The 27,408-nt window shown below is 39.3% G+C and overlaps 1 protein-coding gene across 8 annotated transcripts in view; it reads left to right on the forward strand.

Moving 5' to 3' along the window:
- Nucleotides 1–9,126: 9,126 nt before the first annotated feature.
- The window catches only part of GLRA2 (glycine receptor alpha 2), a 119,732-nt gene continuing 101,450 nt past the window's right edge, over nt 9,127–27,408 (forward strand). For 2 of the 8 annotated variants that reach the window (XM_031503770.2, XM_031503768.2), the window contains exons 1-2: nt 9,302–9,702; nt 11,862–11,995. In XM_031503770.2, the coding sequence (XP_031359630.2) occupies nt 9,635–9,702; nt 11,862–11,995 (202 nt within the window). In that variant the 5' untranslated portion in view covers nt 9,302–9,634. Of the gene's footprint in view, nt 9,703–11,861; nt 11,996–27,408 lie in introns of those variants that run through there. The other 6 variants (XM_031503776.2, XM_031503775.2, XM_031503777.2 and 3 more) reach the window with 5 other exon arrangements.

A 27,408-nucleotide genomic window follows, 5' to 3' on the forward strand; every position in this document is an offset into this window, starting at 1 on the left:
TTGTTTAAGGTTGGGTTTTTTTGGGGGTGGGGGAGAGGTTGTGGTTTATAACATCTTTGAAATAAACCTGCTTAACAAGCTCAATTCTCACGATGCCTGAAAGCTCCAATGAAACTCCAATTGACTTTAATTTAGTTCATATTTTGGCAGGAAAGGAGAAAAGCCTGGGAGAATGACCTTTACTTATTCCCTAGAGTGCAAACAATTGAGAGATAGATATGAACAGATCCACATTCTCTGTAGGAGACTTTCTCTCCTCTCAGTGTGTGATATGTTATGAATCTGTAACCCGCACTGGTGTCAATAGTAATTATGTTCTTGCACTGGGAAGGAATGAAATTCTAAATTGGTAACTCTTCATAAAATCTTATTACAACATTTCTGTAGGCCACTGTTCAATGCAGTGGGTTAATAAGCATTAGTCAAATTCCTGCTAGGGCAGGAATCCAGTAGCATTGATATTGGTAAAATGTTTAATAGAAACTTGTTTTTTAATTACTTTCCAAAGAGAAAAGAGTGTAGCTAATATATATGTTTTGTTAAAAAAATCTTTTTTATTGTAGCTCTCTGTTACTTATTTTTTGTCACTGAATATCACCAGATGTGAGGAAAATGCATCACTGTATATGTTAATGTAAGGTATAAAAATGTGAGGAAAATGTGAGGAAATAATTTAAACCATTGGAAAAACAAAACTTTCATATAAAGAGCAAGGTGAGAGAATACAGATCTGCATTGCTAAGCCTTTCAGGAAATGTATGGGCAATCTTCATTTTACCCCATAATGAAGAATGCATTATGTTATAGCTTTATGATTATATGATTATATGCCACTTCTTAAATAAAACTATTTTCTTCCCCATGTTATTAATACTGGTTTATACAGTTTTTCTAGTGCTATCTATTATTCAGTATATGCTAGAAAGAATCCAAGAAAGTCTTTTATATAAAATGACATGGCATGCTAATGTTGCTCGATACATTTACAAATAAATCACCCCTATCTGCAACACTATTCTTTGGATCTCAGACAGCCTTACAGGGGACTGAGACATACCTCAGCAGAATTTTAATTTCTCTAGGTCCCAAGAAGCTGACCTCTCCACAGCATGTCTCATTGGCATAAGCAAACTCATGTTCTAAAGTTAAGAAACAATCACAGCTCTAATATTGCTAATGACTTAGACAATACCTTGCAGGTATCTCTATTGACAGAGAAAACCGACTATGAACGCGCATACCAAAACCATGCAGACTGCGAGGCTGCACTCAATGCATTGCTAGGTCTTTTCTCTGCTTTTGCAGTTCAACAGGCTCCTGATCACAGGAATACCCCAATTCTGCCAGCTCCCAGGCAGCTGCAGAGCCAGCAGTGAGTCACTGGAATGCAGAACCCGAGATCCCTCCCTCTCCACGCTGCACCACAGAAGCCAAAGAGATTGTCAGCTGAGGTGGAAATTGCACTTCCCCTCCTCGTAAGCAGAACCACGGAAAAGATACGGGTAAAGAATTTATGCACCCACACATTCACACATTTGCTCTTGATACTCCTTTCTAGTAAACACTAGGGAGAAAAATAGAAATCAGACACTTCTGTGGCATGGAAAATCACAAAATGAAGTTTTCAGAGCACACATCAGTATTTGTTTTGTGATGCTGATACGTTATAGCATACTCCTTGCTATAGTAGTCCTTATGCCACAGGTAAGTGGCCCAAATATCACCTGGGATGAAGTATTTCCCCCTTTCTATTTTATCAGGTTTTTACATGTGTTAACAGTACTGATATGAGTATGTGTCTATATTTTGGAGTTGCTAGAGAGTAGCTAATCCTGACAAGGTAGAATCAGCACAAGCAGAACACACATAATCATCTAAAACACCTATGTTTTGTATCATTATTATTTCCATCATGCTCTTCAGCGGGCATATAAAATTAAAAGATCAATTTTCAGAAACTCTTGTAATCGATTTATAAATAAATTAAGCTTTACAGCTTTTTTTCGGTTTGCATTCATGATTATTCCACTCAAGACCACAGCTTTATTATGGCTAGATCAGATACCATATTGTAAAATCTATTTAAAAATGTTATTTTGAATGAGCTTGATAAGCATTAAATGGGGTAAAAAAATTGTTTTGTTGCAAGCCAGAAAGAATGCATACTTGATTAAATATCAAAGACCAAAATTTACAAAATAATACCATGAGAACAGAAGCAAATTTAGCTTACAAGCATTAAGGGAAGACATGATTAAACTGATTACTATGCACAGCATTAGTCATTGTTACTATACAATTCTGCTGTCTGCTAAGTATCTAATCTACAACAGAAGTAAGATATTTTAGCCATCAGGTTAACATATAACAACTGGCACAAAATAATTACTGCAAATGAAATTGAGAAGTGTGATGGAATTTTCATGTATTTATACATATATATAGGAAGAAAGTGTTCTCCAGATATATAATCTCAACATAATAGAGCTCTTTGTTAGTCAACCTATCAGACATACATTAAACTCTTGTATAGTTTCTTCTTGCTGCTGTTTCTATCAGAGCTTAAAAAAATTGAAATACTAAGGATGAATGAATGCTGGTCAGACATTTAATTTTTGCTACTAAATTCTAAGAAATGAATGGCATGTTGATTTTCTGTGAAAATAATGTCTCTCATAGCTGTAGTTACTTCAGGAGGAGGGTAATCGAATATAGGAGGTGAGTAATAGAATATATTTACAATAAAGTTGTTGTATACAGGTTCATATACAGTAAATGTAAACATAACCTAGTTCAAATAATTGATTTTCCTTTTGAGTGGCCTCACTTAGTCACCTCAATATGCATGTGAAGGGTTTTGTAGAAATTGTAACTGATGTTTCCATTCAAGTGAGATCAAAACAAGATTCTTAATCTGTTTTCCTGCAGCAGTGATGATCTAAGGGTGGTGATCCAAAGCCCAAACTCACTCAGAGGAAAAAGAACTTATCTCACAACTCATTTAACTATATTTTGGGTGTAAGTGCGCAGAAGCAAACAAGGTTATTTTCTGTTTTCCTTGTCCCTGGACCCTACACAAAGGTAGGCAATGGCCATTACCTTGCCAGTTCATGCCACCTTCTTTGCCTCCTGGCTATCATGAACTGATACATCACAGGGGAGAGAGGGAGAAATGCTCTGTTGGAATGGGTCTGCAATAATTTCTGACTATTTCCTCTAAGCCAGTCAGTATTTCCAAGTAAGGAGGTTCTGGTTTCAAAAGAGAAGATTGAAAGAAACAAGACACCAGTTAAATGTTTAAGACAGATTTTCTCATCAAGGCTAGATTGCCTTGGGTGAAAGGGTCCTCTTTGGATACTTTCTTGAAATAGAATATATGGTACATGTTGTCTTGAGGAATTTAAGTCATAAATGACACAAGTGCTAGGAATTATTCAATTCATATCTAAATTGCCAGGATTAAATATGAAAGGGGAAATAAGACAATTTTGTGCTGTTTCTGACTACTGTTTTTTTCCCCTGTTTGAGTATCTGACAGCCTCTCTCAATATGAATCACATACTGGGGCTGAAGGTCGAGGACTGAAAGAGCTACTCATTTTAACCTTCCTGCCTTCTCCTACAGTCAGATTGAAACATAAGTAACAGTTTATTCACATTTTCTACTTATTTCCAATGTTATCAAATTCCAAATGCCAGATATTTTTACTTTATTTGTATTAAATGCTCCCCTATGCTGTAATGGCACCATTTGTACCACATAAGGAGTAAAGTGTTACAAATCATGCAAGTCAAGAATCTAAAACTCAATAGCTGGATCTACTTGAGCCAGCTGGTGAAACTGATGTAGTTCCCTACATAATTTTACACTGTAAAATTACCAGATCTTTAATGGAGGAAACAAATTTTCAAATGAGATTAAGTTCATTCTTTATTTCTTACATTTGCAGTGTAAAAAATCACACCAGGAACTGATATTATAAGGCACTTTACAATACAAAGAGAAATACATGCATATATTATAGACTATTTTTTATGTTATATATAATTAATATTCAAGATTTCAGAAAACAAAATTCAGATAGAGATGTAAACTCAATATGAGTAGTAAATTTAAAATATCTAATTCCATTAAAAGTGAATTTGTTATGCACTCTTTCCAGCTCTTTTTGTTACTATTTGAAAGGAAAAACTGCATAATATAGAACAATAAGGAATTTCTATGTGGGAGGTTTTATTTTAATTTAGAAATACTAAGGATACTAAGGCCTGTAATAACAAAAAAAAAAAAAAGGGGGGGGAGGATGTGAAAAGGTTTTGCATATATGCAAAATGGAGCTGTACTAACAAATGCATTGTTGTATACGTTAATGTCAGGTATAAAAATGTTCTAAATAAAACATTTGTTTTCATACTGGACAGCTTAAAATCTAGCTATTGACTTTTCCTGATAACTAAGGCTATCACTATCATTCACTGAAAGCAACTTCTTATTAGCAGAGTTTCCAAAATTAAAAAGAAACAGGATTTAATTACATTGTTTGATCCTTTACACTGTTTGTTATTATTCATACACAGTTATGTATCATTCAAAATCCATGCCAGTTGGTTACTTACCCTTAGCTCAATGTGCAGTCACATTAGATTACCTTCAGGTTTTTGTTTTGGCTTTTTTTGAATTCACTATAATTGGACATTTTACATAGACTGTACTCTCAATTCATTTATATTTAGCACTATATTGAAATACACTTGTCATTGTTAACCAGCATCCAACAATTATGATAATTTGACATACCATTCTGAAAGTTATATTGAATTTTCTGTTCTTATAGACACTAATTGCATATTTGAAATGATGGATCTTGTTCTCTCAGAAGCATGCATCTGGATCCCTTATTTATCATAACTTGAGACAGAGGTATGACCTTATTTCTTCCATTTCTTAGGTTTTGAGAAATGCATAAACAGTGCAAACAAACATAAATCATGTTCCATCAACTAACTGTTATAAAACCATTTACTTGGAAACGGGGTAATTCTGTCCTATTTCCTGCCCAATAAGTTAGTGCTTAAGAAACTCAGGTGGAATAGAGAAATTGTACTGAATTACCTCATACTTGAAATAATATGCCATATTTGGCATGATTATTAAGCTTCTGTATATGCCTGGGAAGCCACAGGGATGTGTTATTTAGCCTTTTCACCTGAAAACATTTCCATCTTGTCTTCGTGCACATCCCTGTGCCATTTTACAAACCTCCCCTCCAATCCCAGGTGGGATCTTTGACTCCTATTCATTTGCAACACTTCTGCTGTCAGAAATGTGTTGTGGGAGATAACAAATGAGTGACATTGAAAAGAATCCCATCTGTGCAATTAAACATACACAGTTCATCCAGAACCTGCTGCACATCAGCGGCACTACTCCTCACAGCTCTGGCTCTGGCACAGGAGGGGAACACCACCAAGTGCCATGTACATCCAGGAAACTGAGCTCCCAAAAGGTTCCCCTGCTCTGCAGAGCTCTGAATCCTCCCTTGCCATCGGGTGCACATTTAATAAACACATATTCATTGTGAATGAATGACAGCTCAGAGACTTACAGTACTCGCAACAACTATAAACAACTTTTTCATTTTTTTTTTTGTGAGAGGAGGATGAGGAGAAACTGTGCTTCAAGAATTGCTGAAAATAAGAAGTTTTTCATATATATGTTAATTCATGAAAAAGTGCTGATGGACTGAAATCTGATCTCCATTACCCCCAGTACACATGGGAGCTTAACCTGGAATCCTTTGATTAGAGAAAACATTTGTTTTGAACCCCAGAATTTCAAGCAGAGAACTATTTGAATTACTGTTGCTGTTAGTTTAATAAGCATCAGTAACATACTATTTTCAACCCTTAATAATTAAGTTTTGCTGGCACTTCCATGTAACCATCATGCTGAGTAATATCTCACTGAAGACTAGACATATGGAGGTGTATGGAATGGTGGAGCAGATACTTTAAATTTTCATCATGACATCTCTAACCATGTTTTTAAAAAGCCTACGTGAATTAAGGAAAGTATGCTTTGAAGAACTTTCTGCAATTTTTATTTAGCTTAGAGATATAGTTATTTAGCATTTCAAATAAGCCATGAAGTGCAGAAAATGGCCAGTAGCAGCTAAATCCTGGAAAGCAGAATTTTAAGTAGGTTTTCTTTAGTTAGAAAACTTAAGGAAATGTTCAGTTACTTGCAGTTACCAAGAAGGGTAATGAACATTTATAGGTCTTTAAAAGCATGTCATGTCACAAAATCCATATTAACAGACTCATTGGAAAGACATCTTCTGTATTCAGTGACTTCTGCATTATGAAGTCTGCAAGCAGTTCTGAGATTCCCCACACTTTTAAGCAGGTGGCAGTGTAGGTTAAAGAGACATAGATTTTTCCTGCAGCTGACAGAAATCATGCTTTCCTATTTTCCCATTTATCTCCACTTAAGGTAAAAATATACAGCACTGTTATTGGGTTCCTATCTAGATGGGAACCTGCATGAACTCTGAAATGCACATCTTTGTTAACTCAACAGTATTCCATTATTTCCAGATGCAGCTTTGTGAGCTTTATTTCTCAGAATGAGACACTGCAGTAAGAGACATAATTTAACCTCTCTTCTTTAATATGACAGTAGGAAGACTTGTCTTTTGAAGGGGTTAGGTGATGTTACAGTGCAGTGATTCAGCATCAGTGCTCAGTGTCTAATGATAAACTTTGATAGTTTTAATAAAAACAAATACAGTGTCCTTCCTTATACTGGACCTTAATTTATGTCACTGACACTGACTCGGCAGCTAAGGAAATAAGGAATTTAATTTACATTTGCAACTTTGGGTTGCCCTTTCAGTTATTTCGATCATTTGTGCATAAAATGTTGCATTATCTAGTGTTTGTGCCTAAGGATCACTAATAATGTTGATTTTAATATCTTTGACAGCAACATGGATGATGGGATGGAGTGCATCCTCTGCAAGCCTAAGGATGACACTCAGCTGTGTGGTGTGGTAAGCAGGCTAGAGGGAAGGGATGCCATCCAGAAGGTTCTTGAGAGGTGGGGCCACATGAACCTTGTGAAATCCAACAAGACCAAGAACAAGGTCCTGCATCAGTGCAATCCCAAGCACAAATACTGGCTCAGCAGAGAATGGATTGAGAGCAACCCTCAGGGAAAGGACTCGGAGGTGTTGGCAGACAGGCAGCTGGACATGAGCTGGCAATGTGTGCTTGCAGCCCAGAAATGCTAACACCTCCTGTTACTGCTCCAAAAGCAGCATGGCCAGCAGATCGAGGGAGGTGATTCTCCCCCTCTGCTTTGTAAGACCCCTCCTGGAGTGCTGTGTCCAGGTTCAGGGGGTCAGCCTGAACAAGAAGGACATTGACTTGTTGGGGCAAGTCCAGAGGGAGCCATAAAGATGATCAGAGAGATGGAGCACTTTTCTTATGAGAGAGTTGGGGTTGTTCAGCCTGGAGAAGAGAAGGCTCCAGGGAGATCTTATCTTCCAGTCCCTAAAGGGAGCTTACAAGAGAGCTGGAGAGGGACATTTTGAAAGAACATGTAGTGATAGATCTTAAACTGAAAGAGGGCAGGTTTAGATTAGATATTAGGAATAAATTCTTTACTGTGAGGGTGGTGAGGTACTGCAAAACGTTGCCCAGAGAGGTTGTGGACACCCCACTTCTGGATGTGTTCAAGGTCAGGCTAGGTGGAGCTTTGAGCAACCTGGTCTAGTGAAAGGTGTCCATGCCCATGGCAGGGAGGTTGGAACTAGATGATATCTAAGGTCCCTTCCAACCACAACAATTCTATGATTTTCTATGTTTTTTAATTTTATATACTCTATTTAATTTCTATTTTTTGAGATACATCCTACCTTATTAAAATAAAATCAACAAACAAAATGCAACAGCTGAGTTCATTTAATGAACAGTATGTAGCTTTGATCTCTTGCTAAGGTGTGAACAGAACAAGTCTTTTTCAGAAGCAATTTTTTTTTTTAGATTACTAGACACATGGTAATAGTAGTTGTCATGAAGCTGTAGGTTTTTTACTTGGAGATAGGAAAAATGTGTGTGTGTGCAATTACTCTTGTGGAAATGAAGCAGTGTTCAGGTGGATTAGTTCTGTGGCTTAGTTCTGTGGATTAGCCGGACTTGAAAAATATAGATGAACCTGAAACTGAAGAAAGAACAATAGTTCCTTTTACTTTGGGAGTGCAGGATGGGTAAAAATCCCAACTTTTTGCAGGAATTGATTACCACACTGTTGAAAGTTGTTCATGTTCAGGTGGAACTTGTGCATCAGCTTCTGTCTCCTGCCTCTCCTAGCGGCTGGCAGCACCGGCAAGAACCTGGCACCTTTCTCTCGACGCGAGCCCCGCGCAGCCCCGCGCAGTGCTGAGGGAAGAGCCGCAGCCCGCGCAGCCCCGCGCAGTGCTGAGGGAAGGGCCGCAGCCCCGCGCAGCCCCGCGCAGCCCCGCGCAGTGCTGAGGGAAGGGCCGCAGCCCCGCGCAGCCCCGCGCAGTGCTGAGGGAAGGGCCGCAGCCCCGCGCAGCCCCGCGCAGTGCTGAGGGAAGGGCCGCAGCCCGCGCAGCTCCGCGCAGTGCTGAGGGAAGGGCCGCAGCCCGCGCAGCCCCGCGCAGCCCCGCGGGCGGCGAGCGGCGGCGGCTCCCGCCCGCGCCGCGCCAGCGCCCCCAGCGGCGGGAGCGCGCACTCGCACCGCGCCCCGCTGGCGGCGCCGCTCCGCGGCCCCACGCGCGACAAGCGCGCCGCCGACACCCCCACCGCACTCGCGCAGCCCCGCTGGCGCGGAGCCCCGGCAGCGCCCCGCACCAGCGCGCCGCTGGCAGGCAGGCACCCACGGCCCGCAGCTCCCGCCCGCCCCCCGCCCCCGGCACCGCGCCCCGCGCACGCCCCGGGCGCCCCGCGCCCCCCCGCCCGCCGCATGCGCAGCGCGGGCGCGGAGCTGTCCGAGCGCTGAATCCGGGCGCTCCCGCCCGCCCCGCTGCCCCCCTCCCTCACACCCTGCCGCCCTCCCCGGCAACGCCGACGCTTCCCTCCCTACCCAAAGAGGGGCAAGCACAGCGACCCAGTAGCCCCACCACCGTTCATAAATACTAATTTCCAGCGAAAGGGAAATAAAACATATCGACAACAGAACTGCTCTCAGCGCTGTTCTCTTTTGCCTGATGCTCCTCGCATAGTTGGGTTTTCTCCTTTTCCTTTTTTCCCCCTTTCTTTCAATTTCTTTTCTTCTTTTTGCTTGGTTTTTTTTTTTTTTTTTCTTTTTTTTTTTTTCTTTTCCCCTTCCATCACCAAAAGCAAGTCGGGGAAACGACTGTGTCTGATACCTTATCTCTTTTGTGCTGACTGCTGGAGATGAGCCTAGGCTTGACCTGACCATGATTCCAAGGACTGGCACTTCTCTTTTACCCCCACTTTGTAGAGATCCAGACCTTCTCTTCTTGATTGTCAAGAAAATTAAATTTTTGCTGAATTTGGAAATCTAGGCAGCAGCAGCTTACTTTTTCCCTGCATCTCTCTGGAATCGTTTCTGGGATATTTCCAAATCATCACAGAAAGCAGGAGGAATGAACCGGCAGCTAGTGAAAATTTTGACAACCTTGTTTGCATTTTTCTTAGAGACAAACCACTTCAGGTAGGTGATACCACTGTGTAATAATATTTGTCAAAAGGTCGTGAGAATCATAACTATAATGATACTACGTCATAATCACCTAGTTTGTTTGCTGTATTTGAGAATGTTTTGTGTTCATTCCATATAGACAATTCCTTTTACACTCAGAGACTCGTTGCTTGGTAACAAACACAAAAAATAATAATCTCAAGTTTGGGTGATCTATTTTCCATTTTCTGATGCAAAAATGTGGGGTTTTTTTCACTGTATAGCAGTACAGCTAGGAACATTTTCTTCAGCTTTTCTTCCTAAATGCAAATTCTCTGCTCCTGGCAAAGGTTGTTAAGGAAGTTGCTTTGGTTCCCTCCTCTTCAATCTTTGGAAATGATTGTATGGTTTTGTCAGGGATGTAGTTATTTGAAATTAGAGAACCAGCCCTCTGATTTTGGGAAAACCCTGGATCAGACTAGTATTGTGTTCACTTAAAGTCCCAATGTTTCTGATTTTTTTTAACATTTTATGAGCTTTTGCTTCAGCTATTGACTTTGTGGTGGAACTAAGCAAACAGGACAGTCTTATTAACCAGAACAGCATTTTAGATGAGATTCATTATTGGACTGAATGCTGCTGTGCATCTGCACGTACAGATGAATCTACACATAGAAGTGTTCTTCTAAGAGTGATGAGGTATACATATAGTGACAGAGTGAAACATGCTCATATTTGTGAGCCTGGGTTCACAACACGACTCATAACTAGTGGGCTCTGAAGGAAAACAGAAGTAATTAGTATATGAACAAGTGCAATATTTTAATTTTCCAGTTTTTATTCTCTTGTCTCAATTATTTCATTATTTGAGTTGGATAGCTCATCTGTTGTGTATTAAATATTAAAAATATTTGCAATGGTACTCTGTCATTGACAAAAGCAAAAGGAAGCAACTGCGTCCTATAAATGGAACCGGAAAAAAATGTGTGGAATCACACCACGAGAATTTACTATCACCTTGCCTTTTAACGATTCTGGCAAATTGTTTATCTTTTGTAGCAAAAGAGGATTTGGTATTTTCTTTTCATTATAGATGAGCACATGTATGTTTGATATTTTCATACTTGGATGTAGATGCATGAAAATACCCCATGAAACACTCCTGAAAGGGAGAGGCTCCCTTTGGGCATATATTTAAACAGTCGTTAAGAAGTCAGAGACAGAATTACTTTCAATGTAGTTCAAAGATACAGTGGAAACAGATACAATGAAATTGGTTATTTAAGACTTAAGATAATGTTTTATTATTAAATCTGTGTCTCTACACACCAAATATGATTGTTTTCATTCTATTTTCTTTTTCCCTGGGGAACAACCATGGGGAACTCCTAAGCTGCCTTCCTCTGCAATATATTATATGTTTGCAATATGTAATGTGCTGTGTACACAGCATTTCACACACATGATATCATACCAGAAGTTTTCTCTTAAATCCTCGAAACAGACGTGTTCAATGAACTTGTATATGAATACCACCTGGTGATACTAAATTTTATTATTCAGTGCTCTTGGAGTGGGGGTGAAACCCCCCTAAGATCAGTTGTGACTGACTCTGGAACCCTTTTTGCCATGTTGGGAAAGAATCCAGACACTGACTAGCATGATTTAAACCTTTTTTGGGTATCATCTTTAAAAAACAATTACATTTTTTTTTCATCTGTATCTTTCCCACCATTAACAAATCCGATATTTTTCACTGTTGCTTGTTAAGTGTTGTTGGCTGTTATTTGGAAGTTTAAGACCACCTTAAACCAGTGTTAACATAACATTTTAACAGCATCCATGCAATTAAAAGAATGATATAAAATAGGTTATCAAAATCACTCTAAGGTGGATCTACACATTAAGGTGAAGAGTAAATTGAATCTTCTAAAGTCTTAAAAATGTAATGAATTTATTTTTAAAGCTAAGACTTTTTCTGAATAGAAAATTGTGTTCATGCATGATACCTGAAACTTGAATTTATTTCTAGAATAAAGTTTTCAGATGAAAGGTAGAGTATGTTGCTCTTTAAAAACATTAATTTCTACCTTCACTGAGTTGAGAAAATTTTATTTAGTTATGTAATTTCTCCATGACTTGAATACAATACAAGCTAAATATTAGCTAATTTTGGATAATAATTTATTTAGGACGACTTTCTGTAAAGAACATGATTCAAGAGCTGGAAAATCCCCCTCACAGACCCTGTCTCCTTCAGATTTTTTGGACAAATTGATGGGAAGGACATCGGGTTATGATGCTAGAATCAGACCAAATTTTAAAGGTAAGTTTTCTAAGACTTCTAATTAATTAATTGATAAAGTTTGGGATAAATTATAGGTTTTGAGGAGTTTTTAATCTCTGGTTTTCCAACAACTTCACTTTTCCAGTGTTATAGTGCCATAGAAAGCAACTGATCCGTCGGGTGGACTAGAAGACAGAGCAGTGTAGGTAATAAGGGTCCAGAGCTTGAAAACCCTCTTTTGACATGAATTGTCAGTGTTCAGCTGTCAGAAAATACTTCTGAAGACCTTACTAATTTAATGTTGTGAATAGGCATATGGGCTTCAGACTAAAACCAAATGAGATGACTTGTTCCTGAAATTTTTAAGCCACAAAGACAATATCATTAAAACTTTCATGCTGAGATACTGTCTTCTTTATAGGAGTGTCTGAAGAAAAAAAAATGTTTTCTTTCAACTTGAAGAAAGTAAAAGCTTCTTCCCCAAGGTAGGGGAAACTCAAGGAATATACAGAGAAGATTTTATCCTGAAAATGCTGAATGAATGATAAGAACAAATGGCTCAAGATCCCTATAAAATATAGAAACTGTATTTTGTTTGCCACTTCCATGACAGACCCCTTTTCTTCCAAAATTTGGCCTGAATTGTGGAACATCATCACCACCATCCCAGCACAAAGAAGGCTGTGTACTGGAAGCTTCTTTTGCAAACATTATTACTCAAAGCAAGTTTTCTGTGCTGTAGCCCTGTAAATCCATAAAGAAGAGAGCACAGAATATCTTGTGGCTTTCTATGAAAGGAGTTGGGAGAGAAGTTTCCATTGCCAACATTTAGCATTTTGGGAGAGTCCTTTAATTCCACCAAAATCATCTCCTCTATGCCAATTTAAAGCTCAGAATAGGTTTTACTTTGAAAACTGATAGAATGCTTTCTCCCTTAACAAATCTCATGACAATGTACATTTGCAACTCATATCTGTTAGCTCTGGCCACTGGAATGCATTTTTTCCTGTATAAAGCCTTTTTAGCAGTACTGTGAAAGTTGATAATGGCTGGAAAAAATAATCATTTCTTAGCCAGTGAATGAACTGTAAGGAGAGAAGAAGCTCACATGTCAATAAGAAAAGTGTTTAATTAAATTTAGATCAAAGATCAGTTTCTTCTCTCTGTTCCACATGTGCAAATTACAAGATTTAGAACAAAGTGCCTTTTTTTGACTGCTTCCTATGCCTGAGCAAGGAGCAAACCAGTATGGATTTCAGATCCAAAGGTTTGAAAGCTGACAAATTAAGAAAACTGAGTCAGTGAAGTCTGAAGTCTTAATTTCAGAGTATTTTTCAAAGCGCTTATTGAGTTCCTGAACTGATGTCCACATCAGCTTATAGTAAGTAATATTGCACTAGACTCTTACAGTCATTTTGCGTATTTGCATGAGTATTACTGAAATTTTAGAGAATGCAAATGAAGGCAGAAATTGCCTGAATTGAGCACAGTATCAATCTTTAAGAACATTTTCCTGCTCTTTAAATGGGGGGTGGGGGGGTTGCACTAAAAAATCTTCATCTCTTGTATCTCAGTAATAAAAAGCAGTAATAGCAAGAGTCCCATGTACATACATGGTTTAGAGACAGCTCTCTGCTGCTCCCCTGTATGTGTCTACAACCATTTCAGGAAAGCACAAAGAGGCAGGTTCATGGCTTTGCTCCCCTGACACTGAAGTATAGAGCAGGTATTGTGTGGTGCACAGTCCTGTGTGGTTCACACTCAGCTTGACAGATACGTCTCACCTCTGAGTCCTGTATTTTGTTTGCATTCCCAAAGTGAAGCTTCTGCCTCTTGACACATATGAGACCCTACTGGGGCTTTCCCAGTAATATCTGCCATAGTTTTGTTTTTGATTTTTTATTAAGTCACACTCCAGAGCAGGATGGTATTTTTTGGTAGTTTGAACTGGTAAATAGATCTTCAATTCTTTCTCATAATTTTGTCTACATGAGTTCTCCCAGAGCTCTCAGTCTTCTGGTGAGGGGCCTGAAAGTTCTCCCTGTTCTTTGCTATGTTCATCTGAATGGTATTTTGGTGCTCAGAGTTTAGAACTAGGAATTAAGCAATGCAGTTTTGAACTTGACATCATCAGTCAAAGCCTTGTCAGCTAATAATTCTGTTTATTAGTCAACATCCATGTTTTAGTTGCCCAAGCCTCATTAATGTTTCAAAAAAAATTAAAAATACTTATTGTTTTGTATTACATGCTTCTTCCTTTTAGAGAATGAGGACAGCTGCCAAGGAGTCAAAATAAATTTATTTTGCTTGAACTTAGTATGATAAAGATTATGTTTTGTGAGTCTTTACTGTGTCCACAATAAATTGTTCTGGTTTTTAGCATTTATATGTATATATATATATATATATATATATATATATATATATATATATATATATAGTTAAGATAATTTTGGGGGTAAGGCCTATTGTACAATACTGATATTCAAAATCATACAAATGGAAGAATGTATGAAATGCTGAATGAGTACCTGATCCATAACACTTTACGCATTTTAAGGAAAGAAATTTTTATCATCAGAGGCTACGAGAGCAATAGTAGGGATAAATAAACTGGGAATCTTCTATCTGGTTTTGATTTTAGTCTGGGGATAATATTTGTTTCAGAAAAGACATTGTGAATCAAGATAGTTTTGCCACTGCCTCTCCTCATAGGGTCTTGAGGGGCAGCTGTTTGAGCAGTGGCTGAGAGGGCGCTTGGTCTGTTCAGCCTGTGGAGGAGGAGGCTGAGGGGAAACCTCCTTGTGGTCAACATCCTCACGAGGGGAAGTGGAGGGGCAGACACTGATCTTTTGTCTCTGGTGACCAGTGACAGGGCCCGAGGGAATGGCCTGAAGCTGTGTCAGGGGAGGTTTAGGTTCAATATTAGAAAAAGATTTTTCACCCAAAGGGTGGTTGTGCACTGGAACAGGCTTCCCTGAGAAGTGTTCACAGCACCAAGCCTGAGAGTTCAAGAAGCATTTGGACAATGCTCTCAAGCACATGGTGGGATTCTCTTGGCCCCTGTGCAGGACCAGGAATTGGGCTTGATGATCCTCATGGTCTCTTCCAACTCAGTTCATTCTGTGATTCTCTGATTCTACTCATGCATTTGTCTATTTTTTTCTGCTTAAGGCCAGTTACACAGCTTTTTCTGAGTCCACTACAGGGATTTTAAAGTGTCAGAAAAGTCTGATTTCATGGAAATTTAACTGAGTAGAACACATTTGTCTTATGCCACTGATTATACAATAATTAAATATACTTTTATGACTAGTTTGAATTACTGGAAAACAGCAGCTCTTAGATTAATTTTTGAAATAAAGGCTGTGCACTCTAAAGAGAGAGGAAAATGCTACTTACTGGAACAAGGAGCTTTATCCAGATAAAGCATTCCTTCATTAGTGACTACTTTTTCCTATCTTGTTCCTGCAAATTAAAAAATTCAAGATAGTGGGAGAGCAACAGGTGGATATGTAAACATTTAGACAACAACAACAGGGGTTCTTTGGTTGTGATTTTTTTTGTGGGTGGTTTGTTTTTGGTTTTGTGCTTTTTTTTTTCCATCAGTACTGTATAATGAAAGATATTTTATCTTTTGTATTGTTCTGTCTTATACAATTATTTGAACGCAGAAAAACATATTTCTTTTTCCTCTTGATTTCAAGTGGATGGATACAAAATGTCCAGACTCTAAGAGGGGATAAGTCCCTGATGAAAAGCCAGAAGGAAGTGCCAGAGTGACAGCTCTCAAAACTGCCCTTCTTTAATCACTCTCAGTTAGATATTTAATGCATAGTTTTTTATCTTCCACTTATCTTTCATTGAATTAGAATAGGCTAATAATTTGTGTAAGGACACAGAGGGGAATACTTCTAAATGTAAATATGAAGACTGCAATCTAGTACTACCTGAAGTCCCTGAGAGTCTTTCTGTTGACAACAAATGTATGCTCATGGTCCTGAGAGTTGATTTGCAGCTTCTTCTTCAATTATAACATCAATGGAACATGGTTTCTGAAATATAATAAAAGGTGAGCTTTGAACAATACATTTTTACTTTATTAATATTAAATTTCTATTTTTTTATAGTAAAACACAAGAGAAGTAATATCTTTTACTTTCCCCAGTGCTCACATTGCTTTCAAAGTTAAATAAAAGCCAGAAATAGCAGTGTAGAGTACCTCAGTTATGAAACTAGCCAAGAATGTGCTTTCTCCTTGCTAGAAACAAGAGATGGTGAAGTGGTACCTTAGCTTAGTGTACATTCAGCTCAGGCTCAAGAGCACTGCATGTAATGCCAGGATACAAGGGATCAATCTAAAACTGAATTACAATATGAGATGTAGGGCTAATGGAGAGCCGACTTGAATTTAACATTTCTGAGCAGGTGTTGATCTTCGGAGGTTACTAAATTCAACTTTTTAACACTTTCATCATCTACCACCACTAAAAATCTAAATGCAATCTAGAAATTATCAGATAGAAAAAACTTCATTATATCTAGGCACTGATATGTCTATTATGCCAAATACTTTAAGTAATAGGCTGGCTGTCATGCCCTGGGTACAGAGCAGGGGAATTGGCCACCAAGAAATGCAGAAGTGAGTTATCTTCAGGTATAGAAAACATTTACAATGACGGTGATAAAGATTTTCTTTGCATTGAATTTCATTCCATGTTTTAAATTCAGTCTTTCTGATTGAATCATTAATTACTAAAGATTATTCTGAGTTTTATGGAATTACATGAAGGTGTGCAGCAATAGTGCCTGTTAATGTTACCCTTATGACTGGATGTGCAATACAGTGTGAATTAACTTGCTCAAAAGCTGCTGTTTTGTTAGTGATGCAGTTTGGAGTGTAGGGCCGTAGTTGTAAAAGATTAGTCTGTGATTACTGCAGTGTAATGCCATTTTCATGCGAGTCTGTGGGTTTATATCTGAATAATAAACACATGGACTAAGTAATTTACTGACAATTAGCCTGACAACTGTTACAGGAAATGGCTTATGCACTTTAATACTTTAACTCCTTGGCAGCAAGGATCAGGTTTTCCCATATGTTCAAACCCATTGCTTACTTATGTGGCCCCTGAATTGACCAGTAATGAAATGTTTAAAAAACATGAATGGAAAACACTGAAGGACATTTAAGGGTGAAATTAGTGGCATCAAGCTTAACAAATAAAAGCAGTTTTCATGCACATGATAAGAGGATCTGTCTGCAAAAGTTGACCCTTATCTAAACTTATAAAAGTTGAAAAACATACCAAAGATAAGTTGTGGGACTGTAGCAATTTGTTCTCCAGTGATTAACAACCTTCCCACTACACTTCAGTTGGTAATAATTACTGGCCCTGAAGTCAGATGTGGTGAATATCCTGTACTGGGCTATTCTTCACAAAGAGCCAAGTTCAAAGTCTCAGAGGGCCAAGTCCAATGGAGGCTCAAATCTTCTTCAGGCAGAGCAGTGTGTAGTAAGAAAGGGCACATTATTGGTGCATTCAAGTTTTAGGGCATGGGATGAGGATTCTTTATAGGAAAAGGGCAACTAATGGGGCACTTTTCAGATCTGGCCAGACCATTACACTCCCTAAATATAGTTGCTTGAGAAGTCCAAGCATATATTATTAGGAAGGTAAGCTTCTGTTTTATTTTCTGTCTCGAAACACATCTAAAACTTTGTAGCGTTTTCAGATAAAGCCATGTACACACACCTCATTGCACAGCAAGATGTTGCATAAGGATACTTACCCACAGGACATGGTATTTATTTGGTTTTGGTTTATTTTCCTTCAACTGCAAAAATGAAGCTAAGGAAATGATGCTCAGTCTCTGCCCTAGGTATGCACTTTTTCAGGCAGAAGGAGCCTTTTAATTGTGTTTGTTTTAAAATTGCTAGGGAAAAAAAAAGGCTGTGGACCTTGCACTTCTTCTTCTCTTACTTTAATTTCAGGTTCTTTCTCAGAACATGAATAGGCTGGATGAGTTGCATGGCTAGTTAGGTTATGTCTAGGTGACTAGACAAATGGGGTCCCTATTAGCTACGCTGCTTGGCTTTTTGCTCATCCCTTGGATGGGCTCTTTCTGAGCTGCCCACAGCCAGTTGCTTCCAAAGCAAGCCAGAAAGTCTGTGAGCATGCAGTAGGGTAAAGCACAAGCTAACCCATGCAGTCTAGCATCTAAGCTGAGGATCAGTCCAGGTCTTCGTTTATATATAAATGTTTAGCCACAGTCATCTGTATTGTATTGGTGTGTTGCCTTTATTCAGAACCATTTATATATAAATGTTTAGCCACAGTCATCTGTATTGTATTGGTGTGTTGCCTTTATTCAGAACCATTTAATTGAGAGATATCAATAGATTTGGCTCTTGTAATGGAATATTCTGCTACTGCACAGACTGCAGGGGGGATTTCTGAAAAACAAATGTCAAAGCAGAGCCAAAGACCTTTCATATCAAAGGAGTAGATATTATTGTTTTGATTATATTCTAATATAAGTGTAATGTTTTTATCACATCCAGTGTTATATTCACACCTAAATTTTCTATGTAGTTGAAGCCAAGGCCATTGGGTCACTTATTAAAGATCTTGTTGTGTTTTGGCTGTTTTAGAAAGCATGCAGTTTATATTTAGAACATATAAAAACATATACATTAAATTCACTATAAGTATATGCATTTATAATCTGCAAATCTCTTTTACACGGTTACTCTCCCTCTCCCTCTCCCTGCTGCCCACACTGCTTTTCATGCAGCCCAGGACAGGGTTTGCTTTCTGGGCTGTGAGCACACATTGCTGGGCCGTGTCCAAGTCTTTCTCCTCAGGGCTGTTTTCCATCCCTTCTCTGCCCAGCCTGAACTGGCATTGCCCCACATACAGGACCTTGCACTTGGCCTGGTTAAGCTTCATGAGGTTCACACAGGCCCACCTCTCAAGGACCCTCAGGATGTTATCCCTGCCCTCCCGTGTGTTGACCACCATCCAGCTGTGTCACAGGAACACTTGTGAGGGTGCACTCAGTCCCACTGTCCATGTTCCTGACAAAGATATTAAAGCAGCACCAGTCCCAATACTGATATGAGCTGTTGGACTTGGACATTGAGCTGTTGACTGCAGCTCTGGCAGGATTGATGAAGGAGGTTCCTGCACCAGAGTCCTTTGTCACCATGCTTGGGCTCCCATCTTTCCTGGTACTCCTCAGGCAGCTCCTGGCTGTGTCACTGGCACCCACGTGAACCAGCAGCAGTAGGTAATGGTTGTACAAGGGTAAGCAGCTCACCTCTCCTGAGAGCACATGGCTCCTCCCTCCATACCTCGTCACCCAGAGTCCCCTTTTCTCAGCTGCACAGGTGGTTACACAGGGACCAGATGGAGCTGCCTTACTCAGTTCCAGCAGCAATCCTGATCTGACAAGTCTTTCTTTTTCATTCTCCAGAGCAGTGAAGTAGTTCTGTGGTGGCACCTCAGCCTTCAGGGGAAGTCCTTTCGTCTTGCAGGTCCTTTCCTGTCCAAACTTCCATTCTTCTTCATTACTGCCCCCCTCTCTCTGTGTGTGTTTTGAGGGGGAGGTGGGAGTGGTTCTTGACTGTAGGTACATATAAATCTCTGATTAAGTAATCTGAAAATGTATGTGACAGTTCAGCTTCCGAATATGCATTTTTGTCTTTCACAGAAATGTGTGATTTTAAGTCTGCAGAGAAGAGCCCCCCAGATGATGCAGACAGGGTGGTACAGGGTCTGGCAGAACTCTAATATGAAGGGTGCACCTTCATATGTATGGCATAAATAATGACCTGTCAATGTCATAAACACCAAGTCCATGATTTAAATTCTAAATTTAAATAGATATATAAATTTAAATTTATAGATATATAAAGGCTCTGATACTGGAAACTGTGCAAGATCTAAGCCATACAGTACACGAGAGAGCAGTGCAATTCACCAAGCATTCAGTTACTTATGAGGGTTAAATAAGAGCAGCCTAGTGGCTTATTTGAACTGTACCAGCTACCAGCAATCCTCAAGTATTGCTAGGGAATGAAGGTGTTATGATTACCTCATATGCATCAACTCAATGTTAGCATTTAAGAAGTCAATAAAAGAAGAAAGCATTTAAAATAGGACTTAGGTGGAATATGAGCCCACAAACAAACCCCATGCCTGCTCTCCAGAAATCTCTGATCCACCTGCTTTGTAACTCTTGGCAGTACATTACTGTTTTACTTAAATTTTCTCAGATTCTCTCAGTTTTGCTCTCAAGTATGGCTGTGTCACTGGCACCCTCTCTCAGATTTGCTCTCAAGTATGCACAGAACTGCCCCAGTCTGCTTCACAGAGCACCCACCTCTCTCCTAATCCAAATTTAGACTCTCTGATGAGGCACTGCTCCACCTCCATCTCCCTGTATGGACCAAGCATTTCAGAACCTGCCTTATATTCCACAGGAAAAAGATTCCTCTTAATGTGGATCTGTAATCACTTAACATGCCGTGCTGCCACACCCAAACAAATGGGGTAGTCTGCCATCCTCTGCAATACATAGGATATTTTCTGGTCCAGCTTCTCCTCAGCTTAAAGAGTTTTCTATATGATCCAAAGGAATATAAATGGTTATGAGAGGTCTATTTTGAAGCAAAGAATTAAAACTTGACTAAGCCAGGAAAAAATTGCAAAGGGAACGTGACTTTTCAACCTTTCAATGTAGCTGCTTGTCTGAGAAAGGAGAGCCTTTACTCTTGATCACTTTGATGAAATGCACAGAAGTGCCTGTTGTAGCCAATACACCTGGGCAACTGATGTGGCTGTTACAGAAAATGTTGTAAGGACAGGGTTTGAGAAACAGCACTTCTCTCACATTTCCTGATGATTACCCCAATCACTAAGATAGAAGTATTTTTAGCAGCAGCCACTGCTGCACTTTAGGATGAACCTTACCTCCTCTGAATAAAAGGCAGTGAGGTCTATCCCACCCCATTTTCCTAGAAATCCACAGCTTTGTAGCCTAAGAGATGCAAGTCAGCATCCCTTCAATCTGAGACAGTCATAGAAGCTCTTAGAAAGGACCTTTCTGCATGAAATCTCTCCATATTTTGTTATTGGCCACAGAACAGATTGTATTTTAGAAGGAAAAACTGAAATTCTTGACTGATTTTTCAGTGTAAAGTTGAAAGGTGCAGAGTGGTCTGAACAGTGGATCCTGAAAGGAGGTACCTCAAGCCCGCTGAGAATCTCAGTTTCAGGAGGGCAGACAAAGAGCCCATTGCAGATCACTTGCTCTCTGCATGTAGAACCCTGCTGTGCTGAAGCATCATGTTCTGCCCTATGGACCACATGGTTCCTCCACAAGGGCTTGGATATTCTGCACTGAAGCAGCAGCCACTGCACCGCCTTCTGTCTGCCATGGGGCTGAGATTTTTTTGGCTGTAATAAACAGTGGGCTGTCCAGGGAAGCACAGTAGCAGAATGATGCTCTTTTCCAAAAGATAACAACCTCTACCTGTGTATTTCTGTGTCTCCAAAGCCGAGGGTTGCAGAGAAGCAACTGGGCAGAGCTGTGACTGGCTGAATTGTGGGCACTCTCCTTTAAAGAATGGTAACCAACACACAACTGATTCATGCTGCAGGAAAAAATTTGTTGCTCCTCCATGCCAGGAACACAACTACAGGTTATCTTGCTTTTGTCCTTGGGGAAATATATCTGAGAAAAGGCTAAATGCTTTCCTTAATCTGACATAATTAGTCAGGAAAAACCTAGGATTAAAATTTACCAGATCAATACTCATTAAGTTAGGCTGCCTCTAAGGACTACACTCCCAATATGTGCTGTTTTTATGTCTGTGTCTCAGGCTATGAAATTATTGTATCAGAATTGCTATTTCTTCTTGCACTGTTTACTATGTCTGATAAAGTATTAGTCCTAAATAAGAAATAAAACAACAGAGCAGCCTGCTCAGAAGGCTGCTATAAACTCTCACACTGCAATTTAAATCAGCTGTTGAAGAGATGCAAATTACATGCACGGTGCCAAAGCAGGAGCATGTGTAAAAATTCCTTTTATTTCCAGGTGTGAATTTGCCTGTTGCCTGTGCATAAACACATGTGCATACTCCCTCTTATGTTAAACTAAAATGAAGGATGTGTTTACTCCATGTAAGTTTCAGACTGCAGCAATTTTCCTTTCCAGACAGTGATATCCCATCAGATGGAGCAGTCTGAAGTGTTAAAGCCTTTGGTCAGTCTGGTTATAGGAAACATCCAAAAATAAGCATTTGGGGGAATTTTTCAGCTCTGTGGATCTGTACCCCTGCAAATAATTTTGTACTCTTTGGCTTCATACCCCTGAGAGTTTTGGTTTCTGTCACACTTCAGAGGTGTGTTTTATGTGAGGCAACACACACACAATCTATTAATAACAGACTTTAATTCCTTGTTTTTTGATTAAAATATAAATTTGACTTATCAAAGTTAAATATAATTTGGGATAGATTCAATTTAGATGGATAAGTTCCTCAGTGTGGATACAGTCTCATTTGGATGACTTTGTAGAAGACCTCTGCTCAGCATGACTGGTGGTGGTAGAAGCCAGAGAAAGATCACATGCCCTGACCCTGCAACATGTTTTATGTCAGCAGAGGTCTGAGCCCATGTGAAAGCCATGTGGTGCTCCTCACAGTGCGGTGAACATCCTGCACCAAAGAGCAGGATGTATTGCTAAAAAAGTAAGGCAGTCAGTTTAGGAGATGCTTATTTTTTAGGCTGGCAAAGACTTCTCATTCCCCTCCCATTCTTCCAGTCATTTTATATATACAAATAACTTCTGTCAGAAAAATGCTTGTGCAAGACACCCAAGAAGTACATTAAGGATGTCTTGCAGTAAAAACACAAATTCTTTTCTGTATTTAGGATGTGGGATTCAAGATAGGATATTCCCCAAAGGAAAGGAGACGTGGGAAGGAGAGGGATAGGAGGCTGAGCAACAGATCAACTGATGGGAACATTGAAGATGAGAGTCAGTATGGAGGAATTAATTTCAAAATAATCTTTTGCACACATTGTGTGAAAATGAATTGAACTGTAAGGAGGTAAAAAATAGGAAATACTTAAAAAGAAAATTTCATTTGTGCAAGATCTGGTGGGTGTTTGCATCAGTGCCTCTGACATGTTGCTGATTGACATCTATACCAACTCCTGACCATTTCTTTTGTAATTTGTCCCTATCATTGAGCCATCCTATTTGTCTAAATCCCATTGTTCACCTGTGTCCCATGTATAATTTGGTGTATAATTCCATATCAGCCATAAATCAGTGTCTGCTCTCTAATATTATGTCATGGTTGTCCAACTGCTTTATAATTCAAGTCCTGCATATGCCTTCAGACAGTAAAACAAGGAACATTATGGAGAAAAACTGGCAGAATTGTTAAATAAAGTGAATGTCTGAGGCTCAGATGAACAAGAAAGGAGTTAAAATGGATTCTGAGTCCTTTCTGTAGCCACAGAGATAGGTATTGTTTAAACCTGTATTTGAGACTACAGCTGTTGATATTTACAACTGAGCTTCCATTAATTTCTGCAACACAAGATCAGAATCACAGAGAAGGAACAAAGTAACACATATTTATAGAGAAATGAACAAAATAACATTTCTTTTAAAAGAAATCTTTTGAAATGTGTGCCAAGAAAGAGTAATCAGTTCATTCTGACTTAAAATAGAAACCTAGGTTAGTAGCAACATTTTAATATTATTATTTATAAGTTTATTTTTTTCTTTCTTTCATTAAGTAGGTCTTCCCCCTGCCTTCTCTTTTCAGTGAACATATTTACATCTTGTGATTCCATGCAGTCTCTTAGATGAGTTGGCTACCCTGGCTTCATAAAACATTATTAATAAGATTATCCAGAAGGAGTTTGTCTGACCCTATGCTGGAGTGCAGATTTCATTATTTCATTACTGTAGATCTAGTACCATCTTTTATTTCACCATGTTCAGGAATGTCCCAGGCCTCTGCACACGTTATGCAGTTCACATGCCAATCAGCGGGGAAGAGCTCTGTTTTCATTAATGCAGAGCAACTGGGCAGTTTCTCAGGATCAGGTGTGAGGAGCATCTCTGCTGAGAGCCACTTCAGAGAGCACTGTTTTATGATAGGAAGAGCAATAGAGGTCCAGATATTATCATGTCAGAAGAAAAGCAAGCAATTCCTTTTGCCCAAATACTGTCCATTGTTCTATTACATTGGAAGAAGGAAAACTTTAAAAAGAGATGCCTTGCAAAGAGGTGCTTGTCATGACCTGGAAATTTCAAAGATTAGTGGAAAGCTCAGACAAAGAAAAAGGATTTGATGGACATATGAAATATTAAAGGATTGATTTGAATATTCTCAAAGTTGACATAAATTCTAAATAACTTTGCACTGTAAACTTGTAGTTCCAGTTGGAAGATTCTAGATGTAAGATTTCTGATTCACTGTTTTTTGGACTTATTTCCACTGTTTCATTTGCACATGGATCATTTTAGCTCTGGGAATGGCTGCACCTAGTTACAAGTGTTGCTGAGGGTTGTGTAGAAATATCTGGGTGAGCTTTCAAGTGATTTGCTCAGAGATGTGCTGCACAACACTGCAGTGATACAGAGCTCAGCACGAGCTGTGGTGTCTGGGGTTAATGGCCTCCAGTGAATTCCAGCCTGCCATGACTACATTGGTACCATCCTCAAACTACCTGTGTGAAAGCCAGCTCTGGCACATTTATACAATCTGTTGTGACTACTGGGGCTGTATATTCTCTGTAGACTAGCTCAGGTTAGCTGGGTAAACCAGGAGCATGTCAACTGTTTAACAGGCTTTCCTTTTCTGAACTCCTGGTTCGTGAAGTGAAATTAAATAGGGCCTGGAAATTGCTCTTGTTCAGTGTCTGTTAGATAACCTGTGTGGATATATCCCACTGTAACCCAGAGCTGACAGTAATGTATGTTTCTGTTATCAACCTCAGCAGAAAGAGTCAGGGAAGAATGAACTCATCATATGGACTATCCTGTAATGCCAAATGCAGAACTGAAGAAGCTTTGCAGAGTGAGATTTACCTTCCTCTGCCAGAACTGGGTCTATGGACAAAAGCATTCACTGAATGTGAAGCATGCCAATCCAACAGTTTTCACAAGAGCTTTAAGGCACAAAAAAGTGCATCTTAGCAGGGATTCTCCTTCCTTGAAATGTTGATAGGATTTTGCCAGCATGACTCCAGTTATATTCAGCAATAGTCCCACAGCTGAAAACTTACATACTACTTCAGGAATTGACTATTCACTGTTTGAGCTCAAGCTGTGTCAATGTATATATATAGAGAGAGATGGCTTTAGTAGTACTTACTCCAGAGAATTTTCTTTCTGTGACTCTTCCTGTGATCACTTGTACTTGACAATTGCAGGAGTATTTGTCTTGGGAGGCCTCAGTGGTATTTTGCTAAAGAAGAGCTTTCAAATCTGCAATATCACATGCCCTTTTTACATTCAGGTCATCTCATAGGGCCACATTCTTGCTTAGATGCTTTCTCAAGCAAGTGAAGGGAAGCAGCTTAAATCTTGATGTAAGAGTAGAGTTCTCTTTTTGTTTGTTTGTTCATACATGTACATAGGCAGCTGGAACTAGGGAAAAATTGTACTTTCTGCTGTCATGCTTTCCTGCTGATTCTATCCGGCATTGCCTCTGTATCTCATCTGCTATGGGTAGGACAATGTTGTGTCTCCCCAGTCTGAAAGATACCATTTTCACAAATGGTATTGCTCACATGTATTTCTCAGACACTTGGTAATTCTTGGACTGAGTGATATCAATGGGAATGAGAGTCCTAAAAGGATTTTAGACACCTAAAGATCTCTCCAGGGTTTTCTCTGGTTCTGTAAGTGCTTTTGGTATTCTTAGCCTCAGTCTGTTGGTCATAAATATATATTGATTGTACAAAATAAGATTCTGAGTCTTGATACAACAGTAAGCACCCAAAATCATTGCCATATTCCTACCCGGGCAAATGGCATTCTCAGCAAGCTAAGTTATTATATATGACAGATGAACTTTCAGAGGATGTTTGTTTTAGCTTGATGAAGCAGAACAATAATATTTTTTTTTTTTGAGTTTGCCAGCAAATTGAATCAGTGCAAAATAGCATACAATTACTGCATTTCTTATGGATTATGGATTTTTGGTTTGGTTTGACGGGTTGATTTTTTAAAATTTTTTGTTGTTGTTTTTTTTTTCTGTGGGTGTTTTTGGTTTTGGTGTTTTTGTTGTTGTTCTGGTGGTTTTTTTTTTTAATTTGGAGGTGGTTTTGTTTGTTTATTTAGTGGGTATCATTTTAATGAATTAATAAAAAGTGACATAAACTTAATAATCCACATTGGATTGTGTTGAACACTTCTAAGGAAGAAGAAATTCTGTGTTTACTGGGTATTATTACACTTAGGCAGTCAGGGTGATGAACTTGACAGAAATCCCATAGAAAGACAATCTCATAGAAGAAAGACATCACTACCCAGCAAAAAAATGTCACCTTGATTTGTAAGCCTTAGGGTAATGATGTTGTCCTGGTGCCGTCAATTTTGCCTCCTGTGACTGAGCTGTTAAGACTCTAATGAGAGGATGATGTTTAAATAGAGGAAAAGATTGGTTTTGCCAAAGGCAAAATGATAGGGAAAGAGAGAAATCTTACCTAGGTGCTTGCAAAAAAAACTACCTGTGGTCAGCCTCCTGATTTATTACTAAAACCTTCAGCAAACTTGTTAAATTGTATGAATTTTCTCATCACAGTTTGGACTACACATTATATGGGCCCTTGGAAACAAGTATGCAGCTGCACTTCTTCTAGGGTAGCTGCAGGATTCCTATGTCTCAGAGGAACTTTTTCAGTGCATCAAAGCTGCGTTTGTCTCCCTGGCCCAACACTCATGGTCACTGGCTTAGCTGCCTTTGATAATTCTTCCTATGTGCTACACCCTGGGCAGAGAAGGAGCTAGGATGATGAACAGCTTGTCCCTGTCTAATGACCATGGCTAGCTGAGGTGTCCCAGCAGCAGTTTATCCTCGTCTGACTTACAGGGATGTGCAGGGCCATGGAGAGGTGCCTTGGCAAGCTCTTGAAGTGGTAACTCAGGCACCCGTAGTGCTGCAGCTGCAGAGGCAGAGGCCTCCATAGGGATAAGCTCTGTTTCAGGTCTCATGAGGACTCTGATGGATGTTGGAGGCTGTTCAGTTTGGTTGGGGATAAATGGTTTCTAAAACACCAGCTGTCTCTAGAACTTGCATATAAAAAACCATCTCCAACAAGTTCCTCTGTCCTCCCCTGCTGTCCTAGGATGTGTGCTACTGGTGCTCAGGTCAGCATGTGGGTCTTTGTCCTGCCATCATCCACATTTTG

Source organism: Lonchura striata, chromosome 2 (genome assembly GCF_046129695.1).
Source record: "Lonchura striata isolate bLonStr1 chromosome 2, bLonStr1.mat, whole genome shotgun sequence".
In the NCBI taxonomy this organism is placed as follows: domain Eukaryota; kingdom Metazoa; phylum Chordata; class Aves; order Passeriformes; family Estrildidae; genus Lonchura; species Lonchura striata.